The sequence below is a fragment of the Typopeltis vanoorti genome, chromosome 23, assembly GCF_054136105.1.
Source record: "Typopeltis vanoorti isolate ZY-2024b chromosome 23, IOZ_Tvanoo_1.0, whole genome shotgun sequence".
NCBI classification, from domain to species: Eukaryota; Metazoa; Arthropoda; class Arachnida; order Uropygi; family Thelyphonidae; genus Typopeltis; species Typopeltis vanoorti.
The window spans coordinates 57029017-57048363 of NC_143571.1; the positions used below are offsets into that span (position 1 = coordinate 57029017).

General features: G+C 36.8%; 1 protein-coding gene across 6 annotated transcripts in view; it reads right to left on the minus strand.

Annotated features, from left to right (window-relative positions):
• The window catches only part of LOC150093872 (intersectin-1-like), a 510882-nt gene that overhangs the window by 86388 nt on the left and 405147 nt on the right, over positions 1-19347 (minus strand). For all 6 annotated transcript variants that reach the window (XM_090413144.1, XM_090413145.1, XM_090413148.1 and 3 more), the window contains one exon: positions 6173-6240. In XM_090413144.1, coding sequence (XP_090269270.1) covers positions 6173-6240 — 68 coding nt within the window. The remainder of the gene's footprint in view (positions 1-6172; positions 6241-19347) is intronic.

Genomic DNA, 19347 nt, shown 5'->3' on the forward strand with positions numbered 1-19347 from the left:
GCTCACACTTGGATAAAGGATTAAACTAAATTTATCACATGATAAGCTGATACTTAAGTTGCAACTGGATTCAGGATTGGCTGTCTGATAGGTATCAGAGAGTTGTGTATGGTGGGGCAATATCAAGGAGGCAGAAGGTTACAAGTGAGGTTTTCCACAGGGCTCAGTACTGGGACCTGTACTGTTTAACCTTTATATCAATGACATTGTCAATGGATTGCAAGGGGATATTCAGTTGTTTGCAGATGATGTGAAGCTGGGAAGGGCAATTAGTAATAGTGCAGATGTGGCAGCCCTGCAAGAGGATAAACTGGACAGATGGGCAAATGAATGGGGGGGGGGTATCGGTTTAATGCAGCAAAATGTAAAGTCCTGAAGTTTGGGATACATTGATGGGAGGCTGCATACTCGATTGGAGGAGCTGTACTGGGGGAAGTAGGAAAGAAAAGAGATCTGCGGGTAATTATTGATAGCAAACTGAAATTCAGGGAGCATATTGCAAAGATGGGGAAGGTAACCCAGAGGATTGCTGCAATACTGAGAAGGACGCTGACCTGACCTGCAGAGATAAAAGAGTTATCATTGTGTTGTATAAGACGCTGATCAGACCACACTTAAACTATTGTTCTCAAATTTGGTCCCCAGGATTTGAAGGGGATAAATTAACTGTGGCAGATAACAAAGATGGTTTCAGCACTGTACAATGTTAGTTATGAGGATCAGCTGAAGGAATGTGGAGTGCAGAGTTTGGTGGAATGAAGGAGGAGAGGTGATATAATCGAGACTTTTAAACTGTTAAGAGGCAGTTACAGGGTGGACACATGGGAGTTCTTTCACTTGGTGGAGCAACTGGAGGGAGTGATGACAAGGGGGCCATCCCTGGAAGTTACAAAAGGAAGCAGTGATCAAGAGGGTGAGGAGTGGTTTCTTTGCGTGGAGGGTGGTTGAACCATCAAATGCATTGCCTGATAGAGTGGTGAGAGAAAGAAATGTCAATGAGTTCAAGGAGTGTATGATAGACCGTGTTTCCTAGGAAGGTCCTCCCACAATGAGTCTCTTGACTCCATGGAGGACTGAATAATAATAATATTAGAAACTTACAAAAAAAAAAAAAAAATATGTAAACAACTTGTACATCTAAGAATGCATCAATATTTTATAGATTAAACTCTGACCTAGCCATCCTCACAACCACTTTTGGACACAGGCCATGGAATTGTTTGGAGAAACTCAAGTAGTTACTCTTGATATTTCCAGGGCATTTGATTCGGTTTGGCATCATGACCATCTTACCATGCCACCATTCAGTTGGTCATTGAGGGTCGTGATGGATGATTTCCTTTTATTACATTTTTCAATCAATTCTGGCCTCAGGAGTATGTTCTTTCACCGATATATAAATGATATCTCTCTGACATCCAATCCTATTCATAACTTTGAAGGTGAAAGTACTTTCCATTCTTCTTTTTCATTTTCAAAACCTTGTACTGCTCAGGTAAATCATGCTTTAAAATTTTCTTTAACAAATGCCTTAAATAGTGATCTCATTTGCCATTTTCAAGGGGAGTGCAGACAACCTGTGAATTTTATTAAGCTACACTGTCTCATTTCCTGGAAGAAAGTCCAAGCCTCTCTCTCTCTCTCTCTCATACTCACTCACTCTTGTCACCATATTCTGCTCCTCAACCAGTGAAAGTTTTCTCTTCTTGGGTTAATTCTCACATTTAATCTATCCTGGTATAAGCACATGAGATACATAACTTCTTCAGCCTCCAAAAAAAACCTCATTCTTTTTCTGTTCCAAACAGTACTTCTCTCCTGCTTAACTCCTGACACTTTACAATCTCAAATCCACAAGACTTTAGAATACTGCTCCCATATTTGGGGTGGTGCACCTAGTACCTCCCTGAGAATGCTTTGTGGTATTCAGAAGAGAGTAGTTCACTTAAATGATGACCCCTTGCTCAATGCCTCACACTAGTCACTTTCCCATAGATGTACTGTTGCTGCATTATACAATGTCTTATCTATAGCAATTCCATGAGCAATGCTAAAGCTGCACTGAACTGCCACTACAATTCCTCCACCTTCTTCTAATCAATCATGCACAAATATGAGAAGCTGCTGGTCAAGACACATATGCAATTCAGAACTCCAAACTTATCAAACAACATCTAATTCATTTACCTACTTCATTCCCTACAGCTTGGTTCTTTGCAAGTCTTTCCCCATACTGTTTTCTGTAATGATTATAACCCACATCTTCAAGAAATATGTTAACAAAGTCCTTTCTTCTTTCTGACCACTTACTTATACATGGCACTGTTGTGTCATAGGTTTTGGGACCTGTGTGTGTGGAACTGATATTAAAAAACAAAACCCTCTTGTAGACTACAGCAATGGCAGTTATAGTGGATAATTTGCAACCCTGCAACTCCCCCCTCCCCACACACCCTCAATCTATCCTCACCGGGAACATTCCACAGACCTGTCACCAACTTGGTCACTCATTTCTGAATCTTCTCCACCACTCTCAATCCCAAAGAAATGCAGGTAACCAAATCTGTGCACAGTAGTCAACATGTAGCCAAATCATAGCCTTATAAAGAGGAATAATAACCTACTTCTACTTGTTACCATGCTCTTCATCCAAGTGATCCTGAGCTATTTTTCCAACTCCTGCAATATGAATTTCTGAATTTCAAATCTCTATCCACCACCACTCCAAGATTTCTAGCCTCATCAATATGATACGAAATGTAACTCTTTCATCACAAAGTGCATTACCTTACATTTTACAACATTAAATTGACAACCACTGTCCTTTTCCCAGACTGCTTTATTTAAGTCATCATGCAAGATATCTATATCACCTTTATTAACTATTGCCCTCCCCATGAATATCCCACTTCAAATTTTCTGCTATACCATTAATGTACACATTAAAGAGCAGTGGTCCTAGTACATAGCCTTAGGGCACTCCACTAGTTACCCTCATTCACCTTGATTCCATTCCCCCCGTACACCACTCTCTGATGTCTGCCTATCAGCCACACCCTCATATCCATTCTCATTTGCTCCAACTTATGTAATAATTTTCCATGTGGTATTCTGACAAATTCCTTTGCAAAGTCCAGCAGTACTGTAGTGTAGCCATTTTCTTTATCCAGTTCTGCTGTCACCTTATTATAAAATGTGAATAAATTACTGAGGCAGGACCTACCTTTTACAAAGCCATGCTGCCCTCTTAGAGTATTATATTCCTATCCACCCATTCTTGAATTTTACTTTTAACCAAGTTTTCCAATATTTTAACACCACTCTAGAGATACTAATTGGTATGTACTTTGCTACTTCTGTCTTGCAGTCACCTTTATGTAATGGAACTATCTTGCCTTCTTTCCACTCCCTAGAACCTTGCCCGAGCTGAGACTTAGATTAAACAACTTCCCCAGAGGCACTGCCAGTTCACTTGCACATTCTCGTAGCACATGAGCTGACATACCATCCAGGCCCACTGCAGTATTCACACTGATATTTTTCAATATACTGAGTACCTCCAGTTCATCTACCTCAATTCTCACATCAGTCTCTGTCATGTAACTTCAGAGTTACCATCAGGATGATATACCCTTGTAAAGTGATCACTTAGTAACTGAACTATTTCTTCTGCTTCTGTCACTTTCCATCAGCACTGAGTAAAGTTATCTTTCCATAATCATTCTTCCTCTTACTTGCTACATATTGAAAAAACTCTTTTGGATTTACTTTGGGCCTGCTTAGATAATTTTCTCTCAAAATCTGATTTAGCCATCCTTACCATACTTGTAACCCTTCTTGCTTGTGCTTTTTTGTTTATATTCCTTCCACAATGTTTTTTTTTTTTTTTTTTTTTTTGCAGCTCTTGCTTTATACTGCTACTCATTCACTACTCAGTTCATCCTCCTGACTGAGAATATGCAGTCTGATACTGCCTTGTTTAAACAATCCCTCGACTGCTTCCCATGCACTAATGACATTCATTCCATTTTGCAGCTTCTTATGCCATGTCACTGCTTCAAGTTGCCTCCTAAGTTTGTCATAATTGTTTGCTTTGCAGTTCCACATAAACCTTTCTTGACTGAAAACTCAACACATATTGAGCATGTGTGGAGTTTTCAGTTCTCAACAACTCCCAAGATGAGACCATGATCACTTTCCATGATTGGAGGCAGAGTGGCAACTATAGTTATAGATAGATCTTCTGATGCTATTACCAAATCAAACACACTCTCAAACCCCCTTTTCACTCCATCATGTGCTATTTCAGGTAATTATCCCTTAGTGTCTTGCATTAAGGAATAATTACCTGAAATTAATCTTTTTTGTCTAGTATCATCAATATTTCCATTTCCATGTGACCTTTCCTCCTTCCAATCTATCTATATCCCCATAGTTGAAGTATCCCATGATAATTGCTTAGTCTGCACTCATTGTGCTAATCTGCCGATGTATGTCATCCACATCTTCTTTTTCTGGACCCCCAGATCTATAGCAGTAGCCAACAATCCAGGTCTTGTCCTTTTGGCCTCTATCTCATACCGGACAGTCTCAAATAAACTATTTCCCTCACATTTACAATTTTACTTAACTTCTATTTGTGTTGGTTGAAGTTCTTCAGCTATCATTAATAATACCCCTCCTCCTGCCCTATATTTCCTCAATCTTCTCTGAAAATACAATATCTGTTACATTCTATCCCTGTAACTACATTCTCTGACAACCAGGTCTCACTTATGTCAATAATTTTTGGCCAAATTGAGCTGACCAAAAACTCTTCTCTTTTAATTCTGATACCTCAGGTATTAGTGTACATGCACTTCAACATCCCACAGTTACCCTTACATAATGTTTTATACCTCTTATTATCGAATCCCCATATACAACACTTTCTCTTTACTTGCACTTTTATGCTATTCCCATCCACTCTTTCTCTTTCCTGCTGTACCACACAGCAATCGTTTCAACAGTCACTCAAGCTCACATTTTGTCCTGTGAAGGAGTTCATGTAAGCATGTAATTTCTTTCTGCAACGGCATCTCATCATCCACTATCTTCAAACTCTCATTTGTATTTCACGCACTATCATTCACTGCTTCCACAACATTCTCCATAACACTTTCACAATTCCTGCCTTATATCCTTAATATCCATCACTTCGGACACGACTCACTTTATTGCATTCACTCATGAAACATTTCCGACAAACATTCTTTCCATTCTCACTCTTGTACCACAAACCATTCACTCTTGCCAATTCATACATTAAGCACATGCTACATCGCACTAAATCATACATATTAATATCATTCAACATTGATGGTGTGGCCACCATTTTTCTTGTATGCATCGGTGCCATAAAGTGGAAGCTTTTGAGATAATACCGCATAATAATAGTCACGATTAAACAACACAGTCAAAAATAAAGAAAATAACATCAATTATATTTAACAATATCACCAATATTTACTAAAAATAAGGACTTTTCTGAGCAATAATGTACCACAGCAACTACTAAGGACAATGCTGTTCATTTATAAATTGAATTTCTTGAAAATAGGTCATGAGGTGCCCAAGCAAAAGTAGTTTCACAAACACACTGAAACAAGAACTCTTTCCTAACTGAAAGCAATAATGTTAATGATAAAGTTTTCTACCCGATTTGTAGAGCTGAATTTTCTATTGAACATGAAGGTCGTTTCAGATATTACACAGCACACTGCTAAAAAGAAGCGGTTGCATCAAAATGTGCAAGCTATAAACTAACTCCTTTCATAACAAAACAAGATGTAAATGGTAAATGGAAACATTATGTATGGTATCATAAAAAACAAATAAACACAAAAAATAACAGACCATGTAATAAGTTTTAACTGTGTTGGACTATCATAGTTATACTTCATACATTCTTGATTGTATATATATATCAAGTAATTAATGATGGTAATGATACTTTAAATATAAGACTAATAAGTATGAAAAAAAATCCATAAGACAACAACCTAATTTTGCAAACAAAACAGAATTATTGTTTACTAGTGTTATACTGAAGAGTGACTGATTAACTGACTTTACGAAGACAATCTTCATTAAATTCAACTACATCCTAAAGCTATTCTTTTAGGACACTTACTGTTATCATCAGGAGGTTGATCAAATAAATCTTTATCCGGTGGTATGGGTGGTTCTTCTTCCAAAGTGCTAACCACAAACAATTTCCAGATCAGTAAATTGCAAAAATTATATTTTTAAACACAAAAATTTGTGTAAGAAAAAACATATCTCTTATGACTATTTTTATAGATGAAAACCAGTCTACATATATTATTATTATTACCCAAGACCCCATGGAGTCAAAGACTCGTCTAGGAAGTCCTTTTATCAAACACACAGCTCATCATACCGTGCTTTAAACACACTCAAATTCTCTCCAGACACCACACTTTCAGGCAAGGCATTCCAATCATTCACTACTCTGCATGAAAAAAATCTGCTTCTCACTCCCCTACTCATATAGTTTCCAGGGATGACCTCTGGTTCTCCCCTGATCCTATAATAACCCCTTAATAGCTTGCAGATCTCTATCATATCTCACCCCTTTATCCTGTCCACCAGACTCTGCAAGTTGCATCTTCTCAATTTTTCCTCACACTCGACATTCCAGATGTTAGAAACTACCTTAGGCAGTCGACTCTGCACCCTTTCCAACATCTTTTCATCCTTCTGACAAGCAGGTGACCAAATCTGGGCACAATAGTCCCTATGTGGCATAATCAAAGCCTTATACAATGGAACAAGAATCTCCCTAGTTCTGCAAGTCAGTGTCCCCTGCATCATTCCCAGAAGCCTTTGTGTTGTCTTCACAATATTGGCTACGTGTCCCCTAAATTTCAGATCCTTATCCACTATCACCTCCAGACCCGATCTCTTATTTTCTCCACCTCCAACAATATATCTTCACCAAGCATAACTTCTGCATCCCATTTTTGTTTTCCAAATTTTAAAACCTTACATTTTGCAACATTGAACTCACATTCCCATGCCCAATCACTCAATTTATTCAAGTCTTGTAAGGCCACAACATCTTCTCTACTCTTCATAGTTCATCCTAACTTTGCATCATCTGCAAACAACTGAATATCTCCATCCAAATCTTCACCAATATCATTAATATACAAGTTAAACAGCAATGGCCCTAAAACAGACCCCTGAGGCACACCACTAGTAACTTTCCTTTCCCTGAATATCACTCCCCATACACAACTTGTTGATACCTAATCTCATTCAATGCACCAATCTAATATCCAACCCTATCCACTCCAGCTTGACTATCAACTTATCATGCAGTAATCTATCAAAAGCCTTTGCAAAATCTAAGTATATTACTGTGTATCCTTCTCCTCTGTCCATGGAAGCAGTAACCTTATTGTAATAAGTAAGTAGATTACTTAAACATGACCTCCCTTTAGTAAATCCATGCTGTCCATCAAAGATAATACCATTATTGTGAACCCAATTCTGAATCCTAGATCTCACAAGCTTCTCCAACAACTTAACCACAACACTTGCCACACAGATAGGCCTATAGTTTGATGCTCGAGTTCAATCACCTCCTTTATGATATGGCACAATCCACTCCTTAGGAACTTGACCCAGTGCAAGATTCATATTAAAAAAATATGTCAAGACCACATCAACTCCCTGGCATATTCCTTCAGAATACATGAAATATTATCAAGTCCCACAGTCTTATTTACATCTAGTTTGCTCAACTCCCCATACACCTCTTGCTCACTTACAGTCAGTCTCTCTTCCCCATCATCAACTGCTCTCAATCTCTCCATGAAGTCACATTCACAAGACTGAAAGACCTTCATGAACTGCCCATTAAGTATCTCCACCACACCTTCTGCAACAGCTGTCTTTATACCATTTTCTCCAATCAATGTCATCCTTCGATAATCATTCTTTCTTTTGCTGGCTACATATCAAAAGAACTCCTTAGGATTCTTTTTGGCTTCATTAGCTAACTGCTGTACAAACCTCCCTTTGGCTACCTTCACCAACCCGCCTTGCTTAGTCTTTGTAGTCCTCATGGAATTGATTATTTCCACTTCTTTTATGCTGCTTCCATAATGCCCCTTTTCTCTGTATCGCATGCTTAATCTCTTTATTCATCCATTTCACACCTATCTTATTTAACCTTCTCACCCTTGGAATACATTTAGACATTGCATCTACTAGATAGTTTTTGAAAAGCCCCCAAGCTGCATTGATCTCTTTTCCAGCTAACTCCTCATTCCATGCTACATTACTGCAAGCTATCTCCTGAGCTCTTCATAATCACCCCCCCCCCTGCCCTTGTAGTTCCACATATACCCTTTTCTTACAGAGGTTCTCACACTGCTGGCAACCCCAGGTAATCACCTCATGGTCACTCTCACCAATTGGTGGGTGATTTGATACTTCATTTATAATTACATCCTCTGATGAGATGACCAAATCCAAGACCCTAAATCCTCATGTGCCCTCTGTTACATACTGTATGAGGTAGTTATCCCTCAAAAATTCAAGAAACTCATTTTCTTTCCTTCCAGTTGCTATCTCATCATTCCAGTCTATATTGCCATAATTAAAATCACCCATTATGATCACTCTTTTCTTATTTGCTTGGCTAATTTGATTATACATTTCATAGTCACCACCATCTACATTTCCTGGTCTATAACAACATCCAACCAAGTATTTCATTCCATTCACCTCTATCTCAAACCATACTGCCTCAAAACCACTGGCACTATTTCCCCTCTTGCATCTCTACTTTGTATGGACATAACTCTTTCTCTATCATCTTTCCCTGGGTGAACAGACTCAATTAATGCACCCATTTCATCTGCCTTGTTTCTTACACTTCTAGCATTTGTATATAAACACAACAGCTCATTCCTGGATCTACAGCTAGTTCCACTGATATGTGATCTCTCTCCATGCTCAACTGGGACCATTTCCCTTTCTGCTTATTCATTTTAGAACCCTTTTCAATTCTGTTTTCTCTTGATCCCAGGTCATCCCATTCCTTTCCTATCTACACATGCTCTCACATCCTCTTGGAGTACCCACCTTTCTCACGCTGTGTACCCCTGTCCACCCTGAGTCTCCCCGTTTCCCTGTTCACTTTGCACACCCATTCTCTCATTTTCCATACTCATGCCACTTACTTCCCCATTCATAACCACCTCTTCAATCTCTCCTGCTCTTCCACATCACTTCCCACTTGATCTGATTCATTCTCTATACTCACTTCTCTACCTTCCAGCAACAGTCTCTCCAAGTGACTCGCACCATAGCCACTCAAATGCAATCCATCGCTCCCATACAGTTCACTTCATCCTTCAAACTTATTCCACACATTAACAAATTTTACTCCCTTCTCCTCACACATTTCAGCCAACATACCATTCATAATCCTTGCTCTCTGCCTCATCTCACCACAGTCATACCTAGGCAACATGCTTACTACCCTTCCTGTCACACTATTCTCTTTTATCTGTCTTAGCAGCCTCCTGATATCCATTCTGACGTGCTCTGTCAAGCCATTCGTACCTATTAAAACCATCAACTCCTTTGCTCGCTCTCTCCTCATATCCAATGCTTCAATATAAACAGTATATAAATAGGTAACAGGTAAACAATATATAAACAGGTATATTTTAATTAAATCATTTCATAGTATACTATGAACTATATCTGATTGTCTGGCAAGGCAGAGAAGATGGAATTAGAAATTTAGTACAAAAATTAAATTTTTTTTTAACATTCTTTTGCTGAAATTTAGCGCTAAAACCAGTTACTTTCTTTACTTTACAAAATGAATTTTACTGACAAAAGCATGAAGTTTAAATTATATATCAATTAATTTAGATCATACAGGTTTTGATAAAATGAGTACAGAATGAACATTTAACTAAATGCGATTTCAAGAATGAGGTTAAAGTTATATCACTAAATTAATTAGATACAAAATTCCCCAGTTTATGTGTAAACATCAAAATATTAAAATTCTATGAAGTTTAGCACCTGCACTTCCCAATCTTAGTACAAACAGAACAGAATTTTCCTCTCCACCCACAAATAAGGACTAGTCCTTATTTGTTGGTGGAGGTTAAGTTTCAAAAATGATCAAAAGTTCATAAAAAAAAAATACATACTTTTGGTATGAGTTTTCTTGTCAGTGGACCACTTAAAAGAAATGAACTGAGCCCAAGACCTTCATATTCACATTTCACTGGTGCTTATGATTAAAGGTTTCACTGGTCTCACTTAGATATAATGCCAAGTTAGGCAGTTTTTCTTCAGTAATTACAATTTATCCTGGATTTCTGATGAGAAAAAAACACAATGTTCTCTCTCAAAACAACTGTCATGCAAGTGAAATTCTTAGTTCCATATTAATTAACAGCATATACATGGACTCTCAAGAGTTCAGTCTTAAGTATCACAATACCAACTCATGTTGCAGATCTATTTTTGTAAGCTCTCTCAATCACAGTCAGTCCTTGATTTATGATGGAATTCCATTCTGATGATCCAGTTGTAAGTTGAAACGGTTGCAAGTCAAAAATCACTATATGAACAATCAACATGCCATGCCTACACACTTTAGCATTCAGGTATGGCATGTTAATTTTTATATTTTTTAACTAATTTCACTCTTTGTTTCTAATGAACTGGAATAAATAATTAAACATGAGTAAAATAATCGAATGGAAACACTTCAGTGAGAGTAATTTTTCAAAGCTGCTGCTTTATTAATTGAACAATTTATCAGAAGAGTTGGGGGAAGCCAGGTAATCAACAGCAAATTCTTCAAATTCTAGAATTGCAACAAAGCATTCAGAGGATGGCTCACCCGATGTATAACTTGTGGAAGGTCTAGGCTCATCTTCAGAGGATGAAATGAGAGCAGGAGTGGCTTCTTTAAAAATTAATACATTACATCCAAGTTAGTCTGCATATGTTTCCTTTTCTTTCATGCATAAATTTCTCTATAGCAAACTGTAGCTTACATCATTCTGTTTGCTAAATCTCTCTCTCCATGTTGGGATCCATTTCCTCAAACAACCACACTGCCTCATTCATGGGCAAATGCTTCTGTGAATTTATTGACTGCAAGCTTTTTAGGGACTTTGCTTCCTTTTCTTGTTCTGCTTGTTTCTCTCCTTCTGCAGATTTCTGCTTCTAGCTCTTTAAGGTCTTTGTCTCAGAGGACTTCTTCCAAACTTCCAACGAATACTCTAAAGCTTTACTGTCAACCTGCAACTCCTTAGCCATCAGCACTATATCTGATCTCTTGTAAGATTTTGTCTGTCCAATGTTGTGAATGTATGAACATATACTTTCAGCAGTTTTTTTCCAAAACACTATTTATATACTGTGCTATAACCTCAACTCACTGCTGCATCTGCAAGATATCATATTCCTTCCAAAAGTCTCTGAAGTTTTTTTTTTGTCCTCAGCAACAGTATTTCTTAAATAATATGCTTTGAAGACGGCACTGCCCTAGTCCACAAGTTGCAGGAGAGCGAGTGGTATTCGGTAAGCATATTATGGCCATTATTAGTCAAGGAGTAACAGTATATCCAAAACTTTTTGCCAGTGTTTGGCAAGTTTCAAAGGCAAAACACTGGTTGTCTATTTGGTATAAAATAATAATAGACATTTATTATTATCTTGTTTAATAAGGCTTAACAATGAAGTCTTTTAGACTCTTTTTGATATTCAATAAAAAATCACAACATTTATGGGATTTGAGAGAGAGAAACGAATTTTGCTATACAAAATTCGCTACGATCATAGTGAATTTTGTATTTCTATGATCATAATCAGGATACTGTTTATAAACCATCTCCTTTGGCATGCAATCCACACAACAAAACTAGACTCTTTAGCAAATACTCCATTATAAGATGGGCTAAAGATGATTTAGTCACCTTGTAGTGAAATTAAAAAAATGTTTCCAGCAGGGAAACGTGTGTGCACACACATGTATAATAAGGAAGTTTACAGGTAGTCATGATATTAATTTGGAGGTTTATGTGTCTTTGTACCATAAGACACAGTAAAATGGAACAGATTATAATATTAGTGATAAATTATTTACTTATGCTAATATTTCACTAGTCATAACAGCTATCTGCAAAATACTAAAAAGCATGCAATGTAACATTATTATCATCATCTCAGATCTCCAAGAAATCAAGGACTCATCAAGAAAGGCTATAAATCACTCAAACCAGCTGTCATATTTTTCCTTAAATTCATTCACACTAGATGCACTCACCACCCCTAAAGGCAAACTATTCCACTCACTCACTGCTCTCTTAGAGAAAAACCTAGTGCTTACCCTTTTCTTGACTGCGAACAAACTTAACTTCCACGGATGCGCGGTGTTCTCTTCCCACCTTCCATATAATGTAAATTTCATCAGATGACATCATATAACACCCATTCAGAATTTTATAGAACACTATCATATCACCTCTCTTTCTCCTGTTAACCAAAGTCTGTAATCCACATACTTGCAATCTGTCCTCATAATCTAAATCCAATAATCTGGATATAATCTTTGTAACTCTTCTTTGCACCCTTTTCACAGCTTCTTTATCCCATTGGAACCTAGAAGATCACATCTACATACAATACTCTAGGTTCTGTCTTAACAAGGCCTTATAAAGAGGCAAAATGACTTCCTTATCCTTACATGTCAAGCTTGGCTTCAATATCACAATTATCCTCTGAGTTGTATTTGCAACTTTTGCTATGTGATCTTTGAACTTCAGATTCCTATCCACTATTTTTCCAAGATCAATAACCTCATCAGTTTCTTGTAACTGTTAACCGAATACGTTCACAGGCTATTTATAATTGTGCAATCTACAAAAGTTTTTATATGCTTTTTACAGTTTCTTTAACTTCAACACAAAATGCAGTCTCACATTAATTTCAGTTTGAGGTTAATTTAATAACCTGCAACTTAATGTTAATGTAGGAATTTTATTTTGTGCTAACTAATATGACTACAAAGTTAAATGCAGCTTGTTCAAGAAATATTTTCATATGTGCTATATATGGAATATTGGTACGTGTGTTAAAGGAATGTTCAGCCAAACTGGCTAGGATCTTGATGTGTTTGTATAATTTGAGTCTTAGCTCAGGAAAGATCCCACAGGAATAGAAAGAAAGTATGATCCCATTGCACAGGAATGGTGCAAAGACTGATGTGTCTAACTATCAACCTATTGGTGTATCTGTAGAGTAACTGTAATGATTTTAGAGAAGTTGGTAAGAACTTGCATGCAGAAATGTGTAGACAAACAAAATATACTTTTCAAGGAACAGTATGTGCTTACTAAAGGGGGAAGTCATGTCTGAGCAATTTACTTATAATCTATAATAATGTTATGGTTTAGTTGGATAAAGCGAATGGATACATATGATATGGTTGGCCTTTGCTAAGGCATTTAATAGAATACCACATGAAAGGTTATTGGCAGAGCAATCAGAGATGACTGATATACAGCATTCACAGAAGGTATGACAGCTGGTGTATATGATATATGGCCTCTCTTGATGTGGCTGACAGGCAGGTATGGGATGTGAATCTGTCAGATTGAAAGCAACTAGTGGTGTGTCCAAGGGATCAGTTCTTGTACTACTGTTGTTTAGTCTATACATTAATGATATTGGAGAAAGAGGCAGACAGGAGATCTTCAGTTGTTTCTGACAATGCAAAGATTGGCAGGGCAATCAGAGATGCTGCTGATATATAGCATTTACAGAATGGTTTGAATAGGCTGGAAGTGAGGACAAATGATAATGGCTATCAATCCAATGTCAGTAAGTGTAAAATCATGCACTTTTGCATAATGCAATATCTAGCAGCATATTATATTGGAGTTATGGAGGATAGAAAGTTGAAGTTCAAAGGTCACATTACAAAAATTGCAAATACAATTCAGAGGATAACCACAATGTTGAAACAAACATTGACATGTAAGGATATGGAAATCATTTTGCCTCTTTACAAGGGTTTTGATATGAGTGCACCTGGACTACTGTGCAAAGATTTGGTCTACTGGGTTCCAAAGAGATAAACAAGCTGTGGAAAGGCAGTAAAGAAGAGCTACAAAGATAATATTGGGATTTTTGAATGCAGGTTACAATAAAATATTTCATTATATGGAAAGTGGAGTGAGGACAAGGGGATATCTGTGAAAGCTAAGTTTGTGTGTAGTTAGATTTTTTTCTCATAGAGCCATGAGTGAGTGGAACAGTTTGCCTACTGAAGTAGTGAGAGTGCATCTAGTGTGAATGAGTTTAAGAGAAGGTATGACAGGTGGTGTTGGTGATGTATGGCCTCTTTTGATGAGTCCTTGACTCCAATAACTATCATTAATAATAATATTCCTTTAACATGCATGCATATGCTGTAGATTTAATGGAAATGAAATATGGTGTACAGGAATGACTTTAAATTATATCTAATACTTCCATTATTTCATTTCTACCATAGAGAAACCATTGGAATTAAAATAACTGTAGTGTAGAATACAATGGAAGAAATTATTTGATTCAGAACCAAGAATCCTAGAAAAATGCCATCATAAGTATTAGTTGGTAGCTTTGGTTGTTGGGAAGAAAGTCTTTCAGTGTTTCAACGTAGCAATCCTCAGAGTTGAACTGAATCATATTAGTCACACTTTCTTAATTAAAAGCTACAATTTAAACATAATTAACAAAATGAACAATGCTCATTAACAATTTAACAATGCTCTACGATTGGAAAGATCACAGTTCAAATCCTATTTAAGACAAAAAACCTTGTTAACTCACTATAGTATACTCTTTAATTAAAACTATTCTTATAGTCTCAGGTTACTGTAGTGAAAAACTCCTTATACTGCAACTTTTTTGAGTGATTATCATGCTGTAAGGAGTTAGTTGGTCTCATACAGAGATGGTCGGATTTTCACTCAAAAATTTAGGTTTGCCATCCAATAAGACAAATATTTTCATCATCTGCTGTCTGTCACATAATGGTTTTATGTGACAGCCATCAATATCATACATTGAAGCCATTATGTCTGCCATTACAGGAGAGACTGATACATACTCCAATAGGACAGATTATATTTGCCACCTGAGCAGCAAACATAGACATCATTACATCGTGGCAGATTATATAATGCTGTGGCAGGGCAGATCAACTGGCCAATTATAGCATCATTTAATTTTTACAAAGCCAAGTGTTACTCGGTCATGATAGACCATTGCATCTTACATTAAGGGAAAGAGAGATCAACAAAATATTAAATCTCCATTCCACAACTATAGTAATTGATGGCCTAGTTGGCCGAGTGGTTACCACTCCCTACGAGTATGGTAACCACTCAGCAGCAAACGGCAGTAAATTCAAATCCTACTATGGGCATGAAGTCGTGAATCTAAAGTTGGGAGATGAATTTCATCACTTAGTGTGAGAAATCTCCTGTGTCCTGCTTATTAGACTTGAAAAGTCAACTTCTGTTGGCTTTGATATTCAACATGACAAATTGGCAGGTTATGGAAACAGAAGTATATTATTATTATTATTATTACATGACACCTCCAAGGAGTCCAAAGACTCATCGAGGGAGTGCACCTACTCTGCAACTTTTCATTACCACCAACTACAATGAACTGCAACTATCATCATCTACACCAATGCCATCTACCTCCAACCACCACCACTACTAGTATTTTCACAGACAATCACAAACATCCATGTCCATGGTGGGATTCAAACCCACAGCCTTTTAGCTGGAGAGCAGATACACTTGGCCAACCAGGCTGACAATATGTTGACTACATGGATAATCCTTTTCTTTTAGTGTTACACGATGATCAGCATTCATTTCACACAAATTATGGAATCTACAACCATGTTATAAATAATTATTTTAATTTCTTGATGTTTCGACTTTCACATTAAGGTCATCATCTGCAGTATACACACACACACACACACACACATATAAATATACAGAGTCAAGCTAAATTACATTTTCACTTAGTAACCTGAACAGACAATGAATTAATCAATGGTTATTCTACTGGCCTGACCTCTAGTAGTGAAAATAAGATAAATTAACTACATCAAAGCTATATTCTATTTAAGACAACATCAGAGAAACATTCTTTCATATAGTTTTGTTACATTAAAAATGATGTTCTAATTTAACATGACAATTGTTATATTAGATTTAAGATCCTGGATTACCTATGATCCTATTTATAATTAACCCTTCCATATGTTTGGGAGTTTTAAACCATCATTATTGTTAAGATTAGGGTGAGTGATAAGAATCTCACAGGTCTCTTAATTTATGCTCATACCATGTTTTGGTGTGATGTAAACAACAGGTGCTTTTCCAGTCAATTCTATGTAAAGTGTTCAGGGCATGATCAGAAAGACCAGCTTGACCACAGTTATTATATTTAATGTGATGTGTCGTTTATGTTCCTTTTTTCTGATAGGAATTGTGCGTCCTGTTTCCCCTATATAGTACAAATTACAGGTGCAATAAATACGGTATTCTCCAAGGTGATCCAGCAGAGGGAGTGGATCCTTGTATGAGTTAAGTTCTTTAATTTTGCAGTAGGTTTAAAGGTGGCTTTAATGTTGTATTTTCGTAGTATTCTGTTTATTTTGTCTGATATCCCTTTAATGTATGGAATCATTACAGTTATAGAGTAGTCTTTTTTATTTTTATTTTTAAGAGGTCTCGTACTGAATTTTGTTGATAGTATTTTGGTTATAACCATTTTTTAGGAAGGTATTGCTGATCATTTTAAATTCATCTTCAAGTGCTTGTCCAATGGAGCAAATCTTCAAAGCCCCGTTTTTTAGTGTATTAATGACTCCTGGTTTTTGCGTTGGGTGGTAGTAGGAGTTCATGTGTATATATTGGCTAGTATGTTTCGGTTTCTGGTAAACAGTGAAGAAAAGACTGCCAGAAGGAAGACATGTGACAAGTGTATCTAGAAACGGAAGTGCATTTTAATTTTCAATATCAATTGTATGCGTTTGTGTTGTTTGTTAGGTGGCTGAGGAAAGTGTCTAATTCTGGCGGCCAGATAGCAAAAATATCATCCAAGTATCTAAGCCAGACTTTGGGTTTTAAAGGAGAGGAATCTAGAGCATGCTGCTCAAAATGTTCCATGTAAAAGTTAGCAATAGGGGGGGGATAAGGGTGAACCCATGGCTGTTCTTCTTTTTGTAAGTAGAAAGTGTTTTGCTACACAAAATAGCCAGAACGTAGTACATGCGCAAAGAGCACCATGATATCGGGAGGGAATTTGTCCTCTAAAAGAAGGATTGTGTCGTTGATTGGGACATTTGTGAAGAGGGCAGAGACGGGACATTTGTGAAGAGGACAGAGATGTCAGAAGTGACTAATAAATCATCTGCTTCCAGTGTGATGTCTTTAATTTTTTTTTTATAAAGTATCGTGTGTTTTTAATATAGGAGGGGGAATGACCTACCAACTCTGTGCGTGTTGATGTTAATTTCTTGGCTAGGTGATAATTGGGACTGTCTATACCTTTGATTATTGGCCGGAGTGGTGCGTTTTGTTTGCAAATCTTTGGCAGACCGTAAATTCTCAGGGAACGAGTGTAGTGCAGAAGTAACGTTTAACGGTATCTCCAGGCCACATGGTAACTGATTTAAGTAGCTTCTCCATTTTCTTTTTTATTCGATTGGGTGGGTCATAGTTAACAAGATGATTGGTGCTGTTGTTCGAGACTTAGATTAGATTCATTCATTCATTAGCCTATTAGATTCATTTTTTCGAAATATGTACTTCCATTTAGAATAACTGTGGCAATGCTGCCTTTATTGGCTCTAGTAATTACGATGTCCGGATTTAATTTTAGTGATTTCACCGCTGTCAATTCAGATTTTGTTAGGTTGCTGGTTATTGTTTTAGTATAATTGAAATTTAAAATGTTAGAGATTTCCAAACATATTTCATCTGTTATGATGGTTGGGATTAAGCTTTTTTCTATATGGTAAATAAAATCAAGTTTGTTAATCATTCTGGGTTCCAAGGCAAAGTTTAAACCTTTGCTGAGTAGCGAGAGTTCATCATTGTTAAGGGCATGGTTAGATTGGTCGACTACATGACTGTTCGCTGAAGGCAGTTGGTGGCTCCTGTTGACCCTTGCTTCTGGTTGGTTGTTGTTATCACTGGCTTGTGGTTGGCTGTTTTCATTCACTGTGGAGAAATTCAAATATGTCCGTTGGTTTTCTGAATATTGTCGATCTTTAAGTCGAAGAAATTTGGATATAAGTTTTGCTTTCTTTGTTTCACGGATATGATTAGCTGAGTTGTCCATAATCCTCTCAAGGATGTTGCAAATATTTGGGTTCAAACAACTTGAAAGTTCAGATTTTAAATTCCGGACCTGGTTTTGAGCAAAAGCCAAGTTCTTTTGAGTAGCCTGGATGTGTTCTCTGAGCAACGCTTTCGCCATACGGTGGTACATTCATAGTGCTTTCATCAAGGTGAATTTTCTTTTCAGTTTGATTCAGTTTGGAATGATATTGCTGTCTCTACAACGTTTTAAAAATGTGAGTTGGTTAATCAAAACAGAAACACGAATCTTCAACTTACTGTAGTGATTGCATCACTACATGGATAACCTGTCCGCTCATTCATTGTAAATGTTTTTAGATATAAATGCCATAATCTTTATGAATTACAACTTCTGTTTGGATTCTTGCATCACTACATGGATAATACCATTATCCATGTAGTGATGCAATCACTATGGTAAGTTGAAGATTCATGTTTCTGTTTTGATTAATCAACTGGCATTTTTAAAACATTGTAGTAATAATAATAATAGTGCAGGAACTTTTTTGAACAGACCTCATACACAGTAAAACAACATGTATGACTTTGATTGAATTCCATTATATAACTAGCAAGAAGTTGACTGAACAAAACAAGACTAGTAATGTTTCCAGACCATTCATACTCAAAGTGCTATGTGATGAAGTTATTACTTGCAGAATAGCACTTTGAGTATGAATGGTCTGGAAACATTACTAATCTTGTTTTGTTCAGTCAACTTCTTGCTAGTTATATGGTATTCAATCAAAGTCATACTTCTTGTTTTACTGTGTATGAGGTCTGTTCAACAAAAGTTCCTGCACTAGTATTATTATTATAAAGAAACTGGACAAGCTGAAAATTTTCATCA